This window comes from Conger conger, chromosome 4 (genome assembly GCF_963514075.1).
Source record: "Conger conger chromosome 4, fConCon1.1, whole genome shotgun sequence".
Lineage (NCBI taxonomy): Eukaryota > Metazoa > Chordata > Actinopteri > Anguilliformes > Congridae > Conger > Conger conger.
The window spans coordinates 46,327,714-46,346,762 of record NC_083763.1 but is presented as its reverse complement, the minus strand read 5'-3'; the positions used below and the strand labels follow the sequence as shown (position 1 = coordinate 46,346,762).

General features: G+C 39.5%; 2 protein-coding genes across 3 annotated transcripts in view; one reads left to right on the top strand and one right to left on the bottom strand.

The window, feature by feature from the left end:
- pou6f2 (POU class 6 homeobox 2) overlaps window positions 1–11,238 on the bottom strand; it is a 138,089-nt gene extending 126,851 nt beyond the window's left edge. Inside the window, exon 1 of the mRNA XM_061238972.1 lies at window positions 11,176–11,238. Coding sequence (XP_061094956.1) covers window positions 11,176–11,235 — 60 coding nt within the window. The 5' untranslated portion in view covers window positions 11,236–11,238. The remainder of the gene's footprint in view (window positions 1–11,175) is intronic.
- A 1,953-nt stretch (window positions 11,239–13,191) lies between these two features.
- vps41 (VPS41 subunit of HOPS complex) overlaps window positions 13,192–19,049 on the top strand; it is a 51,730-nt gene continuing 45,872 nt past the window's right edge. Inside the window, exons 1-2 of one of the 2 annotated variants that reach the window (XM_061238642.1) lie at window positions 13,212–13,330; window positions 14,359–14,397. In XM_061238642.1, coding sequence (XP_061094626.1) covers window positions 13,310–13,330; window positions 14,359–14,397 — 60 coding nt within the window. In that variant the 5' untranslated portion in view covers window positions 13,212–13,309. Of the gene's footprint in view, window positions 13,331–14,358; window positions 14,398–19,049 lie in introns of both variants that reach the window. The other variant, XM_061238643.1, reaches the window with a different exon arrangement.

The following is a 19,049-nucleotide window of genomic DNA, read 5'->3' as shown; positions in this document are numbered from 1 at the left end:
TATTATGTGTATCATCCAGGAACACCAGATAGTATGTAGCATGGGGGAGTGTGTCAAAAGGAAGAGGGTCGTTCTTCCCTACTTGGATTCATTCCTTCTCTCTTACCTTGAGCATTGGTGAAGGACCTGACACTAGTTTGAGAAGTTATGAAAATGAATTGGTCTAAGAGATGCCAGACAGCACTGAAATTACTTTTGATGGAATTCATTTACATTATACAAAACGAACACTGAATATTCTGCATCAAAAATGTGTGATGTTGACCCACACAGGGCAAATGTACTTCCCATCAATGTAAATCTCTGAATATCATTTCTATGTGCATTGTGTGCCCATATTCTACAATAAGAACAAAAGAGCTTAATAGCTAGTGTCATTCAGTGAATTATGGGTTCATCGGCTCTCAACTTCTTTCCTTTGAAGCTAATATAACTTACATCATTCACAAGTCCCTGACACACATCACTGAGAACTGAACAGGGATCACATCCGCTGAACTTTGAACCCCCACCAACAGCCAATTAATCTGTCAGCTGTTTTGGCCTGAACTGAAAATGACTGGAGAAGAAGAAAGTATTTTGCTACAGTGAATGTACCAGAGATTCTTTGGTAATACTTTCTATGAATGATCACTTCATAAAAGCAACAGGATTCTTTCATAAACGTGAGTAGGTCAGACCAACTGCCTTAGTGTTACATAAACATTCAGGAATGCATGAACATCACTAACCATAAATATGGTGCTTCGTGATATCACTGATGCAGTAAGTGACATTACCATGACATACCATAGCATACTATACTTATCATAGATCATCCTATCTATGGTACACTCACACATCACATCCAAACCAAAGACCCCAACTGTATGGAACTATTTTCAAACTGCAAGTCCAAAGAACCAGCCAAAAATGAAAACCTCTGTCATACCTATTTTGCATACTACAGACAGAATATACACTGAAAAGTGTAATCATGGCGCATTAGAAAAGTAATTAATTATTTGTTCATTTGATTCTAGCTATCAGTTTTTTGAGCAACCAGTTTCGCCAATTGATATGAAGTCGCCCCTTAGTGATACCTATATTTTTGCTCAAAAAGCCTAATTTCCCATTGGACACCATTCATGTTTGATAGCAAATTGTAATTATTTCCGCTCATATATTGATGTTCAATTTATTTCTTTCATTATTTCTTCCGAGGTCTACAGTCTGAGCAAAGTGGCTCAGAAGACACTTTCCCATTTTATTATACCTTTGAAACATGAACAGTGTGTTATCTATATAAAGGAAAGTTGCATTAATATGTTTCTCACCTCCTTCATCACTTGTAAATCGCCATTCAAACAGCAGTACTACTGTCGTTTGAAAGCCAGATCCACCTGAAACATGGTCAAAACCTGTGACTGTTAGCAATAGTCTCAGCAGATTCAACAGTTGATTTTAAAAAGCTGTCAGCTCCAACAGCACCTGCAATGTACAGCAGGAGCTAGCATTGAAATTGTTCAGACAGAGACTACTATAAAATGTTAAAATTGTATATTACATTACATTATATTATTGGCATTAAGCAGATGCTCTTATCCAGAGCGACGTACAGTTTATTGGACTAAGCAGTTGACAATCCTCCCCTGGAGCAATGCAGGGTTAAGGACCTTGCTCAAGGGCCCAACGGCTGTGCGGATCTTATTGTGCCTACACCGGGGATCGAACCACTGCCCTTGTGGGTCCCAGTCATGTGCCTTAACCACTATGCTACAGGCCGCCCTATATTATAGATAAACATTTATAATATCCAGGTTAGTGCTATTTGAGAAATACATATTAAATACAAATTATCTGTTACTATTATTTACGGTATGACATCATGATTAACAACATGTCATCATGATTAACCACAATGTCTGTGCTAAATTGCAAGTTTGGTGGTTTTAAAGCACAACTGCAATGCCATTAGGCGAGAAAACGAGCATTTTCTCTAATTTATACAATATTTTGTCTGAACATAGAAATGTATTGTGACTGCTGAAATATGTGACTGCTTTTTCCGGCTTAGAACAGGCAACAAAGTCCTGTTGACAACACTATCAACAAACGGCACAGTATATCTTTACAACTAGAGCTAAGTATCTGTCAATAAACACAAAACTAAATGGAAAATCATTTCTTATTCCCAAAAGGATTCTGGTGCTTCATGTCTTCATGTGTGGCTATTCCTGGGAGGCTTAAAAAAAACAAACATATTGTCTGTAGTGATATTACGGAATTATTATTATACTGTAGTATTGTCTCACTTCCTAACTGCTCAGTTTTTGGGTCAGGGGAGGGGGGCATTTCTAACACTCTTCCTGCCTATGAGAATTGCTGAATTGATCAGGGCGGCAACCTGATGGGAAAATAAATGTGTGTAATCTTCACAAGCCTGAATGTCACTTAAGCAACTAGCTGTTTTCAGAAGGGAAGTACAGTCAAGCACCTCATGTTTGAGAAATGTTTGGTAGTCAGTTTGTCTCCTTCTTTGAATTTTCAGCCCAGGGCTTGACCTTAACATTATTGTGGTATTTATTTTATGTCTTGCAAAATGGTCCCTTCAACTCTTTATGTGTTTTAATTATTATCCCAATGAAAAAGGGCAATTCCACAGTAACCGTCATAACAACTGCAGGATATTTGAGCAGTAAAGTCCAATACAGCTGCATAAGAGAATGACATATGCTTTTATAACCCTCAGGAGGAAATAACTCTCTGTTAGGTAGCTGTATTGGGCTTTACCACCCATGTCAGATACCGTGGAATTGCTCCTTAGCATTTGTATGGATTCTGTCTCGCACTGCTGGTATGAATTCCTTGGTCGCAGCTTTCACTACACAGTAGCAGGAGTTGGTTGGGCTTGTCGTGCCGAGACAGCTTGTACACAACCCAAAGCCTGTCTGGCCTCATGTAGTATGAGGCTGTAATCCATTACCTGGAAGACAATAGGCTAGGGGAGAGGACTAACAAACCAACTCCAAAACACACCAGAAGCCAGAGTCCGTGGAAGCTTTGGCTTGGGGCCAGCAACCCCAACCCGTAAAAAACTTCTATGCTACAGAATCATCGATGAAAACCCAAAAATCCCAAAGTCTTGGAAAGAAAGACTCTTCAGCGTCCCAAGCTAAAGGGAAAATGATGATGTACACAGAAAACCACAAGGAGACGGTACGTCCAAAGCTTCTTCTGACCCCTAGGCGACCCACCAACATAACAACATGGAACGTGAGGACCATGGATGCAGGAGGAAAGACAGCAGTAATAGCGGAGGAGATGAGGAGGTATAAAATATCTCTCCTTGGTCTGGGTGAAACCAGATGGCTCCAGTCAGGGGAGGTCAAGCTGGCGAGCGGAGAGTCCGTACTGTACTCCAGGCACCCAGAAGACTGCACCACATACAGAGGGAGTGGCGTTCATGCCTTCAAATGAAGCACAGAGGGCCCTTATCAGCTGGGAACCCATCAACTCAAGGATCATCACAGCCAAATTCCAAACTACGCATAAGAAAATAAACCTCCAAGTAGTACAATGCTACGCCCCCACCAACGACGCAGACAATGAAACCAAGGAACACTTTTACAACCAACTATATCATATACTGCAGGCCAAAAAAGAAAAGGACATCATGATTTTGATGCGAGACATGAATGCAAAGATAGGAGGAAACAACAATGGCTACAAACTAATAATGGGAAGACAAGGACTAGGACCATGACCGAAAATGGAGAAATATTTGTGGCAGCTTGTGCAGATAACAACTTGGTCATCGGTGGGTCAATATTCCCACAAAAGGTCATCGATAAAGCAACTTGGGTTTCTGCTAACCACATAACGGAAATCAGATTGACCACATCAAAATCCACACAGAAATGGTTAAGTGATGCAATGGCCATCTCAGACTTAAATTCCATGAAAAACCTGTGGTCTGAACTGAAGAGGGTGGTATCCCAAGGATTTCAATGATTCTGAAAAGTTCTGCATGGAGGAATGGTCAAAAATCCCCCCAAATGTGTTCTCCAACGTTAGCACAAATTTAAGGAAGACTCATGGCTGTCATCTTTGGCAGTGGTGTATGCACAAAGTGTTATACCTTACCCAAGTAAAATAAATAAAGCTCATGTCAAAAACTGTATTTTTAATTTATTTTTTTGAACATATTCATCAAGGGTGCCAATAGTTCTGGAGCCCACTGTATGTCTCAAGTGTAGAAGCCCAACAACCTCACCGTTCATCAGGAATTACATATTACTATGAACTTAGGACTTGCTGCAAAACTCTTAGGGCCAGATTTACTAAAGGACTGCGACTGTTTGTTTTATTATAGGCCTATTATAAGAATACATTTTGTATGCAATGTCACTCCAAATTGTCCCTCTCCGTTGCTGTTGTAATCCTATGCTGTAATACGATGTGAAGCAGCTACGCCCTGTTGACCATTAGGCTACCTACCTACAGTAGGCTACATTTCCTGATACGTAAATGTCATTTTTGTCTTTCTTGTGGTAGCTCTATGCCCATTTTTTAGCGTTTTGTAATAAAGCAGGGGTGCACAACTCCTGGAGGGAGTTTTTTGTTCCATCCAATTATCTTAATTCATTTTTCTGACCGCTCTATAAATGATGCTGGTTCACTCCTGTACTTGAGCATAGCACAGTCTTTAGGATACACTTGCAGTCTGCAACTGTAGCTGGTGCATATACAAATGTCTGATCAAGATATTATTTAGCGAATTAAATAATTAAGAGCAGAAGTTGGCACGTAATCCTGAAGTGGATCGGCCCTTGCTGTGCATCCATGACTTATAGGCACGCCATATTTCTGATGTTTTATCAGCATTTCCTCCTGCAAAAGTGTGAATGAAGGCGTTCCATTTATTGAACTGCGTAATCAGTAACAGTCTTAGTAAATCGGTTGTTAATTTCTCAGTATCTGCGACCAAAAACGAGTTGCGACTGGCCCTAAATCTGGCCCTTCATCTGCTCATCGTGGGAGGGTTTGCCATGCTTGTCTTTGTTTGTCTTTGTTCTGTTTTTAAAGGAAAAAAAAAAATTCTGAGGGATGACTGTGGAATGTCAACATTAAATAAAGATTACGATTAAATAAAAAAAGGGCCAGATATTAGGACTTAATGTTAATTATTGAAGAAAGGCCTTAAGGCACATTCATGGGAGTCTTCGTGTCTCAGCACTGCTGAATATTAGAGTGGCTCTCATCAATAATTAGATAGTCATCCTAAGCGTGCAGACACAGGGAATGCCACTCTGCCACCTAAGGGCTATTAAACTATTTAAAGGGTACTTTATTAAACAGCTAAGCACACGGCTATTCAAATGCACGGTTATGAATTTAAAGTTGTACTGTACAAAGTGTTTGCATTGTACTGGGTGAGCTTCCTTTCCCCGAAGGAACACATGATGTAAATCAACCTAAACTGGCTCAGACAGCGAAGTGCATTGTTGCATTGGGAGCCAGCCAGCATCCATCAACTTTTCACCATCGCAAATGCAGTTTTCAAACAGCGCCTATTGAATCAAATGAAACCGAACATACCAGCCGATTTACTCAATGGTAAGTCGGTCTGCGTCTTTGGCATTTAAAAACAGACGCAAGCGTTTCGCACCTAAATAAATTTGGCTATACTTTTCGAGGCATAAATCGTACTGGCTGGATTGTCGCCCTGTGTTTATCGGTGGCAATGGCCCAGATCTAAATTCCCAGCAAGACCCTCACCTGTTCCCCCACTGTCACCCACACCCACACGTTGAAAACACGCGAATTGGAGGGTTTTTGAACGCCCGCTCATGTGCTTTTTCGACACAGGCACGCGCTGTCGCGGCACATCTGCGTCAAAGCCCGGGAAGTATCGACGGCTTGCCTCCAACTATCTTCCTCGGTGAGACGATTTTGGCAGTGGCTGTTACTAATCAAAATATAACATGTCTGAGTAAATCTCATCAAGAGCTGCCATCTGCACTCCTGGCCCGTGTGGGTAAACAAACTTGCCCGGGCATTGCTCCGCCGCAGCCCGTCAGCGCGACCGAGCGTCGCGTAAAAACGGTCGAACGTGTTTCTCCTCTTCCCCGCCGTAAGGACTGATCAATGCCACGGCCATCTATCTGTTTTCATCAAATGAGTTCTACCTCTCGCCCGTTTCTGACTCTCGGTGTGTGATGGGTTCACCGCTCATGAGCATCTCTACAATTGAAAGAGAAATATGAAGCACTATTTAAAATGTTGAACAGTAAGATGTATTATGCCTGAAGGAAACTAATTCGATCAAAACCTCGGAAGCTTGTTGTGGGAAATATTAACACATGTTGGGTTGTAGTATAGGTCCAACCAACAGCCTTTTCACACTGATATGATGAAGAAAGCAAGGCCAATGCAAAACCAATACGACGTCACATAAAATGTATATATTGTGATTTTAATTTAAAAAAATACATAATACATGAAAAAAAACCAAGGTTCATGTAGCATCCATCATGCTTTCAGTGAATTATTTTATGTTTCTTTCTTATTACTTTCCAGAAATTGTACCACTGTCCAAATACAGTACATATAGTATATACACTCAGTGAGAAATGTTAGATAGACCTGTACACTGAGCTTTTTAAACCAAACATTCAATCAGCCAATCATGTGGCAGCAACTAAATGCATAAAAACATGCAGATGTGGTCAAGAGGTTCAGCTGTTGTTCAGAAAAGTGTCATGCCCCTTTTCCTATTGTTTTATCCTTTCTCTGTGCATTCACTCTGGTCCTTGTTTTCTCTCTCACCCCATTGCGTGTCTCCACCCTCCACGCCGTAGTTGTAGCTGGTCTGTTCTAGCCTCTGGTACCCCGACCTGTTACCCAACTGTATTGTTTGTTTGTGGATATCGTGTTTATTCAAACACCTGGTATGGACTTTGCCTGTTTTTTTTAATTACGCTCTTTTCTGCCTGTTGTGATGAAGCCTGCCATTTTCAACATTATCCTGCATTTGGTTCCTCTGTCCTAGCTCTTGACACGAAGTGACTAACCACTAAGGGTGGTTTGAGTATAATTTTTTTCAGAGAATCATGCAAAAAAAACATCCAGTATTCAGTGCTTCTGAGGGCAAAAACAAGTTGTTAATGAGAGGTCAGAGGAGAAGGGCCAGACTGGTCAAAGCTGACAGAAAGGTGGCAGTAACGCAAAATATCCATGCATTACAACAGTGGTATGCAGAAGAGCATCTCTGAACACACAGAACATCAAACCTCTAAGTCTAATTTTAGATTTGTATTGAAACTATTTACATGTGGTTAAGGAGCTCACTTTCAGTTTATATTTAAGGATTTTTTTTATACTTTCATCATGTAGAAAATATTTTTTAGACATGGTCTCCACTCCCCCACCTGACCATTTCAGGGCATCCTGATGTTTGGGATATATTAATGTTATGTAAATGAATGTAGACAATTTTAGTACTTATCGACATATCCCTTTGCATACAGTGACTTTGACCCATACATCACCAGGTGAACAGCATGCAGCCATCTTCAGCTCCAGCTTGTTTAGGGGGACAATTGCCTTAGATTTTCTCTTCAGCATAAGAAACGCATTTTAAATTGGATTCAGATCGGGTAAATCACTTAGCCTGTCAAGAATTTTCCAGTTTTTTGATGTGTTGCTCTCTGTATTTGTAGCAGTAAGTTTGGGACCATTGACTTGCTGTAGGCTGAAGCACTGTCCAATGAGTTTGGCATTTGTTGAACTTGAGCCAATAAGATGCTTCTGTACAATTCTGAATTCATTCTGCTGTTGCTGCTATCAGCTGTTGCTGCTATCATCAATGAAGACAAATATACCTGTACCTGTGGCAGCCATACAGTACATGCCCAAACCATAACACCCCCCACCACTATCTTTCAGAGGTGGGGGGAGGGGGGTTGCTTTGGATCTTGGGCTATTCCTTTTGACATCCACACTTTGCTCTTGCCATCACTCTGATACAGGTTAATCTTGATCTCACCTGTCCACAAGACCTTTTTCCTAAACTCTGCAGGCTCTTCTGAGCAAACTTTAACCCGGTCATCCTGTTTTTGTGGCAAACTAGTGGTTTGAAACTTGCAGTGTAGCCCCTGCAGCTCTGTTTCTGAAGTCTTCTGCAGACAGTAGTCACATCCACACCTGCCTCCTGAAGAGTGTTTCTGATCTGTTGGACAGGTGTTTTTTTAATTCCATTATTGTGAGAATTTTACAGTCATCAACTGTGTCTTTGACCTACCAGCTCCTTTGAGATTAATGACCTTGCCAGTGCTTGTTAATGTTCCAAGACTCCAAAGGAAATGAAAGACTAGATACTAGAATCTCCTGGCTAATCAGAAACACCTGGGAAGCCATTTTCCCAAACATTATGCTGCCCTAAAATGGGGGGACTACTACTGTATGTATAAAAAGTGCTGTCATTGTATAGAATGTATAAAAATACCCTTTACTAAAAGCTGGGAATTTAACCATATATGGATAGTTTAATTGCATGTCCACTATTCCACATCTCACTATGATATCTAAAATAGCGGAGTATAGAGCCAAGTCAAGAAAAAATTGTCTTTGTCCAAAACATTATGGAGCTCACTGTACATAAACCATTGAGGTTGAGTTGGTTTTGGCGGGAAAAATCAACAACATCGACTTGACACCAATCTTTGCTCGCCCATCTTTACTTGGCCGCAAACTCAGGTGATTTTGTAGTGAGAACTCCCTTATTCCTGTCGGAGCTGTGTCGCTGCTGCCTCATGCAGACCGGTGGGTTGAGTAGGTGAACACACAAATGTGCAGCCAGGCCAGGGCTTTTGGCCTATCGGCAGAGGTGCATCGCTCCACCGTGTTTCTCCCAGGGGGCATGTGCTGTTGCCCAGTCAGATACGGTGACCTGTCTGCATGGCATCGGCCAGAAATAAGAGGCCTGTAATGTTGATGAAGCCAACTGTCAGTCATGGATCCCTGTTGACTGCACAACTCGCCACGTTTTCCCTCACAGCAATGAATGTGCTGAGGGAAGGAAAGCACTAAGGAATGCAATTGCATCATGCTGCACTATTAGATATTGTTTATAATGTAGCTGGCTGTGGCAACCATGTTAAGGCCAGTAATGCATTTTCAATGGCAGACTGAATTCTCTGTTCATTGGTATATACCATGTTATGAAAAAAAAAAAAAAAAACAGTACAAAACAATATGAATTTGATAATTTTATCAGATCTGTATGTACCTATTTTTCTATATTATATTGCAGTGATGCATCTATTACTCACTAACTTATTATGCTATACTGAATTATGGTTCACACCACCATTTTACAGTCATCTTGTATGTAAATAAACACACAATAGTTTTAAAGAGAATACTTGGAAATCTGAAGTACAGTATATGAGTTCTCAATTTTAAAGACAACATCATTACCTTAATGTTGTAACCCATATTAAAATATTTTTTATAAATAATTTTATTTATTAATATTTTTAACACCTGAAGAATGGCTCTACCTCTGATCAGCCTTTCATTAACTTTCAAGATAATTGTATGAGATGCTTTTTCATTTAATTTACTACAACATAAAGGAGAATTAATTTGTTTCTCAGCACGCTGCAAACAAAGAGCTTAATCATCTTAACTTAATGAATGCGGAATGAATCATCTAAAATTCATATTTGTTCAACTGTTAATTAGAGTTAATCAAGTTTATCACAAATGAATGAAAATATCCCCTTCATAACAGTTTTCATTTCTGATATTTTCAGATACAGTATGCCAATTGCTTTGAATTGTTGCAATAAGTTTATATGAACACTAGCAATTTTTCCCTCTTAGATTGAACACATAGGGCGTTTCTTTTAACTTGTATTTTTAAAGACAGTCATTTATTTCATTTTTATAGTTCCAGCACGGTAAAGTCCTGCACATCCATGCACATTCTTAGGATAATTACTGTATGAATGTGGGCATACAGTCACCATAATCTACATCCTTAAATCAACCACATATGAAATTCACAGTCATAATGGTATCTAAGACACTAGAGTGTAGTGGTGCAATTCTTCCTGCCTTGAGATTGATCAGTGAACAACAAATTTTAAAAACTGTTTACTTGTAATTATTCAAGACAACACATTCGTCATCCGTCAAATTTTCCAACCGCTGAACTGATTGTTGTGCAATAAGGGACAAAAGTGAAATAACTGCTGAAATGATTTAGTCTACTGTACATCATAAAGTGCAAAGAAGAATTGAAACAATTCCTTCTTTCGTTCAGCTGCAAACTTAGCTTTGCCGTCACAGTGTAGGTTCAAACATCACGGAAACGATGCAAATCATAATCGGGAGGTAACCAACTGGGCCGGTACAGAACATTTTGTTTATTTATCTACGCTTGCTTTCAGCGAGCGCTGCCAGGTCGCGCAGCGCCTTTGGTCTGATTAATGGAGCTATTGCCGTATGATTGCATTAGGAAGACTGGCAGCTGGCTGAGTCTCCTGGGCAGAGGCTGTGCCTGGTGTACGGAGCGCTCCCCTTAGACGGGGGTCTGCTGCACCTCCACTGCTCTCTCAGCGCATGGCTCAGTGAGGAGGCGGGGGGGGGGGGGCGTGTACAATCCAATGACACGAGACAGGGGGGGAACAAGGGCAGTAACCGCATTAGGGTTCAATGCAGTCACCTACAGTATGCTCAGTTCTGTTGTCATCGCCGCTAAAGCTAAAGCGCACGTGGGCGCGCACGACCGCGCTCGCTCAGACGCACGCAAGCCCACACGTACAGTACAGTACGAAGCGGTGGCAGACACACAAGCACAGATACATGCATTTTCAGGCAACATGTCCACAGTGCACACACGCACGCACGTACACAAATACATTATACCGAAACACAAGCAGATAAGTGCTCTCAAATACAAATACACAGGATTACTTAGTCTCAAGGGGCACTTATATCAAGTGCAATCAGCAAAAACATACTGTCAAAGGTCGATAAAAGTGTCGCATCCAGAGCCGTATAGTAGAAAGTCAGAGGACAGCATAGTTTGTATACAGGGAATATTTTAGACCTGAAGTAGTGGGGGGATGGGGGGTGGGGACACACTGTGTATAAGAAAGTATTGAGAAATGGCTGACTCCATACCTGGCCAATTACAGCATCAGTGGTGCCTGGGTCCTGCTGGGCCGGGAGATGACAATCCATCTTGTGGAGCCTGTGTAGAAAGAAGAGGGGGCTGGTGGCGTACATCTTTCAGTCAACATGTGCACTGAGAGTCGCCAGCCCCAGAAGCAAGGCAGAATCAAGCTGCCCTCCTGAATATGATGCAGCAGGTCATGTGAACCAAACACCCCCTTGAAACACACACATAAGATACAAACATACCCTTCAGACAACCAGACATGTGCATGTACCCACAGTCACACAGCCTCCTCTCTTTCACCACCAAAGATACTTTGCAGCATGCAGTGTATTAGTTTTTCTCCAGACCTGATGTGACATTGACAAATATCCAATATCTGGTGCATTACAAGCCAGCTACTGTGTTCACGCCACTTAACAGAGCTTGCAGTGCAGTTATGGATTACATACAGTACCTTTTACTCAAACTCCAAGTATGGATATAATTACTATTACTATATTGAATACTATACTACTATACTATATTCGCCTAGTTGGCTCAAGAGGGAAGCAAAACGAAAATTCATAATACAACGTATTGCATTAAAATGAATCTAATAATACTCAATTTGATTAAAATATTTATAAAAAATGAATTACGCAACGAATGTATGAGTATGAACATACAGAACATCAAACATTATTGATCTGACTGTACTCAAGAAAGCGCATACATACGCTCTCCGCGTATAGGGAAATTATAGGGAAAAACATTAGTTTATTTACCTGATTAATATGAGCAATTGTGAGATCTGGCAAATAGCATTCCAACATCGACGATGACTAAAGATGCTTAGACTTTTACAGCAGCAACAACAACAACAACAACAACAAAAAACATAAGCCAACCATAAGCCAAAACGCAACCACTGCTAACCATAAGCCAAAACGCAAATTCCAAATAAAGCAAATCTTTTGAAAACTTTTAGAACTCTCAATACCCACATTTGGGTTTGGGATATACCAATGAAGGCAAATAGAAATACGGTATATTCACCAAATAAAGCCAAATAGCGTACTATATTTTGGTGAAAGTATATTTTAATATTTAATAATATTGACCATTTGAAAGAAACGTTGTTTAATTTTGTATTCCATTTGAAATTGGAAACTGAATTTATGTTTTCAGATTACATTAGGAAACCTTCCATAAATAACGACTGGCGGAAACATATGGAAGGTAGTTACAGCAGGCTCATACTTATTCATAATTATATGATTTCAACACGATAAAGAAAACAAACCGGCTAAAACGTTGCACGTGCTGCTTTAGATATGCTATGGTGGTCTGGTCTGTGCAAAAATGAACAAACAACAAAAAACATAGGCGAACGATTTAACTATTACACATTACTGCATCCTAAGTAGTAAAAAAAATAAAAGAAGATAACCTAAAGGCAACAACATACTATAGAAACGGTGGGCTATCTATTTATTCATAGTAACTTAACAAATAAATTCACAAGATAACTAAGTGAGTTCGTTTTTCTTTGAAATGGCTGCACTACAGAACACGTTCAACTGCACAGTGGCGACCTCTGTCTCAAGACTATATACTTAAATGTTTTCAGCATACACATGCGAAGGACGTCAGTAAAGATGCAGATACACCATAGTGCCTCGTCGATTTAATAGTTCAATTAGTCGACACAATTTGTATAAGTTTGCAAATGTTTTTTAATAGAGGCTACATATAAAAAATATATATTGGTATAGCGGACCGATACAAGTCAGTTTTGAAATAACTTCTCAATTCGCTAGCACTTTAAATGAATGTATAATATTGACGCTTAGCTAAATAATGCGCAGCTTGCCTTAATCAAGTTCATGGGATATGCCTTCATTTTCATTGTGTACCTTGCTGTTTGTTTTGTGCGTGTATTAAATAATGGACTAGAAATGTAAAGGTAATTACCTCTCGGGAAGAATTATTTTGTCAAAAGTTTAAAAAATTGTACAATGGGCAAGAGCCAATGAAACAGTAAAGTTCCGTGGCAAAAGCGCATTCGCGTCGTGAGACCGGGACAAAAACTACAAGTCCCAGACAACTTAGCCAAGAGCTTCCTGTTTTCATCATGTGATTTCACTCATCTTTACCATGGCGGAAGTAGAGATGCAGGTAAATGTTAGACGCATGACGAATATAAATATAAATACGTTTATTTGAATATATATTGTATATATTTTGGCAATATTTCTTCTTCCATGAGGGGATGCTTTCAAGTAAAAAACTAACATTATCTGAGCACTAACGTTAACTTACTGCAGCGTCTCATTAGCTCTGCTGCTGCTGTGTCAACGGAGAGAGAAAAAACTAACATTAGCAAATATCAAGAAAGCATCAGTTAGCTGGCCTCAAGGATTTGTTATGCTATAGCTACTACAGCTTGTAAAGTAAAGCAGGGCGGCTGTGATGAATGCTACGTATAAGCATTTAATTAGCTTGCCAGCTCTCTTTATCTGTTTATGCTGGTCATCATTATGTATGTGATATACTGGAATGCTGCTGTGCATGGTTAATTAGGAATGGAAAGTAGGCAAGAAAGAAGTCAAAGATGTAGCAGTTAATTTATTCCGTTGGATAGCGTACAGATGTATGCAAGGGTGTTCTAAGTTGAATGCATACAATCTCGTCGTTAAATCAGCGTTTAAATAGCAAAAATCTGCCTCTGATCTATCGTTCATTTGAATGAGGTTTTATGACATTCAGGTCCAAAGCATGGCAAAAGGACATGGCATATATTACATATTACTTTTTCAGTGCGAGATCAGAAGAGCTGAGCAAAATGGATGGAAAAAGTCGAACCAAGACGTCTCTGACTCAGTCAGCTCATTCATTAATTGAGTGCCTCCTTTGGCCAGTTGTAGGTTAAGAACGTAATTGTAATCGTGACAGTGACAGTGGATTTGCTGTACATACATGTGCAAAGAGGGGAACACATTTTTAACATTCAATTTCACGTTTTAATCAGCTACTCTGTTTAATACTCTGTTCACTTTAATATAGTTCATGGAATGACTGACATTTACATTTTTTTTTCAATTGAAAGAAAGGCCACTGAATCCTTTCACCTATTATCGATAGTGTGTATTATGAAATAAGAATGAAATTAAGAAAAGTATTTTCCTCTTGGTTTTTTTTTTCAGGGACGAAAGCCAAGTGACGAATCAACAGATGACTCTGAGGTATAGAATTTATGTCACATGCACATTGACTGTTTGGTGAAAGGGTCACAGCTTTCAAAAGCGAGCTGCCATTTTGCTAAAACAGTAATGCTGACCAGGCTCTGTAATTTTTTAGTCCTAAACCAAAATCAAAATAAATTACTACAATGCTTCATCCATCAAATTTAATCTCAATCTGAAATATAACTATAGCCTTAGATAAAATTGTAATGGCTGGTGTAATTCTGCATTATTATTTTCCAGATTATGTCTTAGATCACAAGTTTCCAAAATATGTTGGATAGACATTTTTGTGGGATGAGTTGTGTTGGCATAACATTTCCTTTTAAAATATGCTTATTTTTTCAAATATCCTGATTTCAATGTTGGCAGTTCAAAAGATAGCATGGTCGCTTTTTAAAAAATATTTGGAACTGGAGCATGAGACTAGTCCTCCTTAGCGTTGGCGTAACAGTGGGAACAGTTACCATAAAAGTGGGAATGACCTACAGTATACTTTGCATGGTCACTTTTTTCTATGGATGGCTGGAGAAGGTGGCTAATAATAAATTGATGCAATTAAAAAGTAAATCCATGAGGGTACTTGGTAGTACAGATAATGCAATATTGTCAGTACAAACCATAGCCTGAAAAATGTGAAGTTCAAGGGCAAACTACAACCCTTAATTTTAGGGTATTTAAATTCACAATAGGTGATTCTTGTAGGAATGTATACTGTGTGTCATTAGTTCATTCATGCACAAGAAAACAGACAAAAGCATGTAATGCCTCTGCAAAATTACCAGTAAATTCTTAGGTACTTTTCAAAATTAGAGTATAATTCCACGTTCAGGTCAAGCCATTCTGTTCTTTTTTTATATATTTATTAATTTTGGGGCCACAGACATCAAGAACTTTGACAAGAATCATTGAGGGCTGGTAATGGCTGAATAATGGCTGAAAAGATGTATGAAATGCAATCAGTGGAAAACATCAAGGACAGAAATGCAAACAAGTGCCAACAGCTATGCTATGCAGCTGAGACATTCACCTCTGGTTGTCATACAGGTGTGAAAGGTCAATTAGACATATGTGACATGGATATTGATGCAAGAAGAAGCACTTTCAGCTTTTCAAGAAATAATTGGTTCTACTAAGGTTATTTTCTAGGGCACTTACACAGATTCTACTGAAGAACTATGTTTTCAAATCAAAGAAATCAGATTCTTCTGAGCTTCAGGTTGTACAGGGAGGTTGTGTAGAAAAGAACGGAAAGGGCTCCTTCATCTATAGGGCGTTGGGCCACCATGTATTCTGTGGCATAGTTGGAATTTTGCTTGATGAAATCGACTCCATTCATTCGAGTCAGTCCATATACACTTAGTCATCCGAGGTGGAGAACCCCTTTGTAATTCCGGATTATTCCATTGATGGGGTTCAGACCGGGAGGCGCTGAGAGCTGTGGCATATGGATAGCTGCAGTGTCATTTTACATGACCAAAGTGATGTTCCTCCAAACACAGGGTGACTACTCATGGTCTGTAAATTGAGGCATTGTAATCCAGTGGGAAGGAAACGCTAACAAACCAAGCCTTTTACTGTTGGCACATGGTTGTGTTTTAATTTACTTTGTTTTCCTGTGTGTATTTCTTATGAGTAGAGGTGCATGAACCTCTCAGATGGCTGGGTCAGGCCAAAGCCTTTTAGTAAATCAGGGCCTAAAAAAGTAATGTGGTTAAGGGCTCATTCCCGGTAAGATTTAAAATAATATTACAATAAATATTAAAAGTTACTAAACACAAGTTACTTAAATTGGTTACAAATGCTTTCTATATTATACTCATTGGAATATTTCCACTTTACTTACAATAAGCACAAGATACAAACTAGGCATTAGCAGTAATTTTAGTGCTTGATATTCAATTTAAATATATGATACCTGTTACTGATTCTGTATCCACAGTGCTGTGTACCGTTGTAGTCGTGTTCCAAAAGTAACTGACTTTTGCTCATTCTCAGGAATCCATTTGCTTCTTTGTTATGCAGATTATATATTTCTCATTATTATTATTTTATAGGGATTCTGTATGTATGTATTGTGTAGGAATGTAGGAATAATAAAACTAAATCTAGCACACACTTTGCTGTCTCTGCACAAACACAGGCTTTCTGGGTGAAGCAAATCGATAAGGTTTTTGCACATGTAAGCATGGCAGTCTGTTTAACTTATACGCAAGACATCAACGGTTTGGGGGGTTTGTCTGTCTGTCTTGTCGGTTCCTGCTGGGTGTGAACTTGGTGGATCGGTTAGAAGGCTGAGCAGAAATGACATTAAGCAGGCTAATCCAAGGTCATGCCAGTTTGGTACATGGCTGGAAAGATTAGTGTATATCTAAGCATCTGTCACAGCATGTCTATGCAGACCTGTTAAGGATATGACAATTTTAGTAGCGCGACCCAACAATAGGAAACAAGGTTTGTCAAGGGGGAGGCCTAAAGCATTTTATTTGTTATTTATTTTATTTCAGTCACTCACAGTTGAATCATGTTTCAGAGTGCTTTTGGGAGTACTTTTTCTTATGTGTCTTCTGTTCTTCTATGTCCGTACTTCCCGACCCTGTTCCTGGAGATATACTGTATCATCCTGTTGGTTTTCATTTCTAGCCTAATTTGGTGCACTTGATTCTACTAATTAGCCTAGCAGCTCAATAAGATCTCTAGCTGTTGAAGGAGGTGTGCTTTTGTTATGGTTGGAGAGAAAGCCTACAGGATGGTAGATCCACAGAACCGGATTGGGAACCACTGTTCCATGTCGTCCAAATATGTTATAGAACATTCAGTTTTGTATTCGTGTTTTAGTAGTTCTTATGGGTTGCCTCTTAATGGTGGTATGGTAGGAATTCTTGCTGGCCATCATTACAATGAATGGGTCTGCTTTCATTTTTAACATTTGGAAGTTCAGATCTTAGATGTAATCAAATTTAATTGGAAACCTGAAGGACTATTTTTAGTTTCTTTACAAGTCGCCCAACAAGGAGGGTCTAAATGTCACCCTGTTCATTTCAAATACTTCCTTCAAGTCAAGACCGGCGCAAACTTTGCCTGCATCATTAAAATTTAAGTAAAAGTATTGATTTCATTTCATTTTCATCCTTGCTCAGTTCATTCTTGGCAGCTCTGGCTCTGTCTGTACAAGAAGCATTGGTGTTACTTGAGTTTTTGATTTCTTCATGTCAGCTCTAAATCAATGTTGGTAGCTTTACCTGGTAAATACAATGTGCATTTAGGTTCAGCGAAAGTTTCCTTCTGTAGTTTTAACTGGTTTATTAACCGTTGCTCATGTCATTACACCTACAGTATAACCTGCTTGCGATCTGGTTTAGCATTGCTGCAATGCTGCATATCGTCTAGCTGACCATTTCTAGTTGCTTGTGGTAGATTGTGACATAAATATTAGACCGAGAACTTACAAAGTACATTGAAGTTAGAGTTTACACAGTGTCTGTAACACAAACTTCAAAGACATGAATTTAGAAATATGCAGATAACATCCAGCTATGTAGTCCAATACATTTTCTACTGTATCTTTATTTTCCTAATTGGTAACAACAGTAAAGCCTCACAGATATGAATCTCCTACTGAACAGTCAACCAAACTGGTAGACCTATCAAGCTTCTTGACACTGATGCTACAAGAGAGCATTGAAATTAATGTGTGTCACATTTTCTGCTGATTAACTAAAACTGAAAGTAATACCCAAAAATCATTTGGAAAATTGGCGTTGGAAAAAATAATTATATGTGATCAAAATATGTTATTTTGTTTTATTATTGGTTAGGTAACAGGTGGTTTGATTCCTGGTTATTCACCTAATGTAAAGTTTATATTTAAGTTTCTATTTAACAAATGATGTCATTATCCAGTTAAAGTGATCTAAATTCTTCAAATTTCTGTGTTTTATGCCATGTTACAAACATTTTGAGGTTCCACCTCAACTTACCCTGAATAACAGCATTGGTAAAGTAACAAAAAAATAATAATAACAACTCTGTCATATGGGCTTGTACGACAGGTGAATGCGCTAGTGAAGTCCAAATATTATTCTAGACTGTTTCTTCCCACTTTTACAGCAGGTATATGAAAGAGCAAATAAAATAATACATGTCAGGAGAAGATGGAACCTCTCATTTAGTGATACGGAGAATGGCATGTCAAGAAGACGGCGAGCAAACAACTCCTACCCCCCCCCCCCCCCCCCTCCTTAAGAACGCACGATAAATAAATAAACAACCTGCCTCGGAAATGAAATCTAGCCTCCCCGCTCTGCTTCGTGCCGCCAATCCGCTCACACATCCGAGAGCCTGCGATTGTCTGCATCCCGTGGAATGGCTACAAGCCTGGTTTGTTTAGTTATTTATCGCGGTGCTGCTTCCTGTGTGCGATTCCACCACTTCCATGATGGGGGGGCTGTCAGTAGACAGACGGCCTGACGCAGTGCAGGAGATGTGGAGAGGTGCCCAGCGATTGTCCGCCAATGATGGGAAACGTGTCTGTTTTTTGCTCCTTTTTTTTTTTTTTTTTTGTGCGGGCCTTGCCGAAGGAACTTGTCTGGTCTTCTGCACTATGGGTAGGCCTGTGGTGTCATGAGAGCTTGTGTGGCCCACAGCGGGGT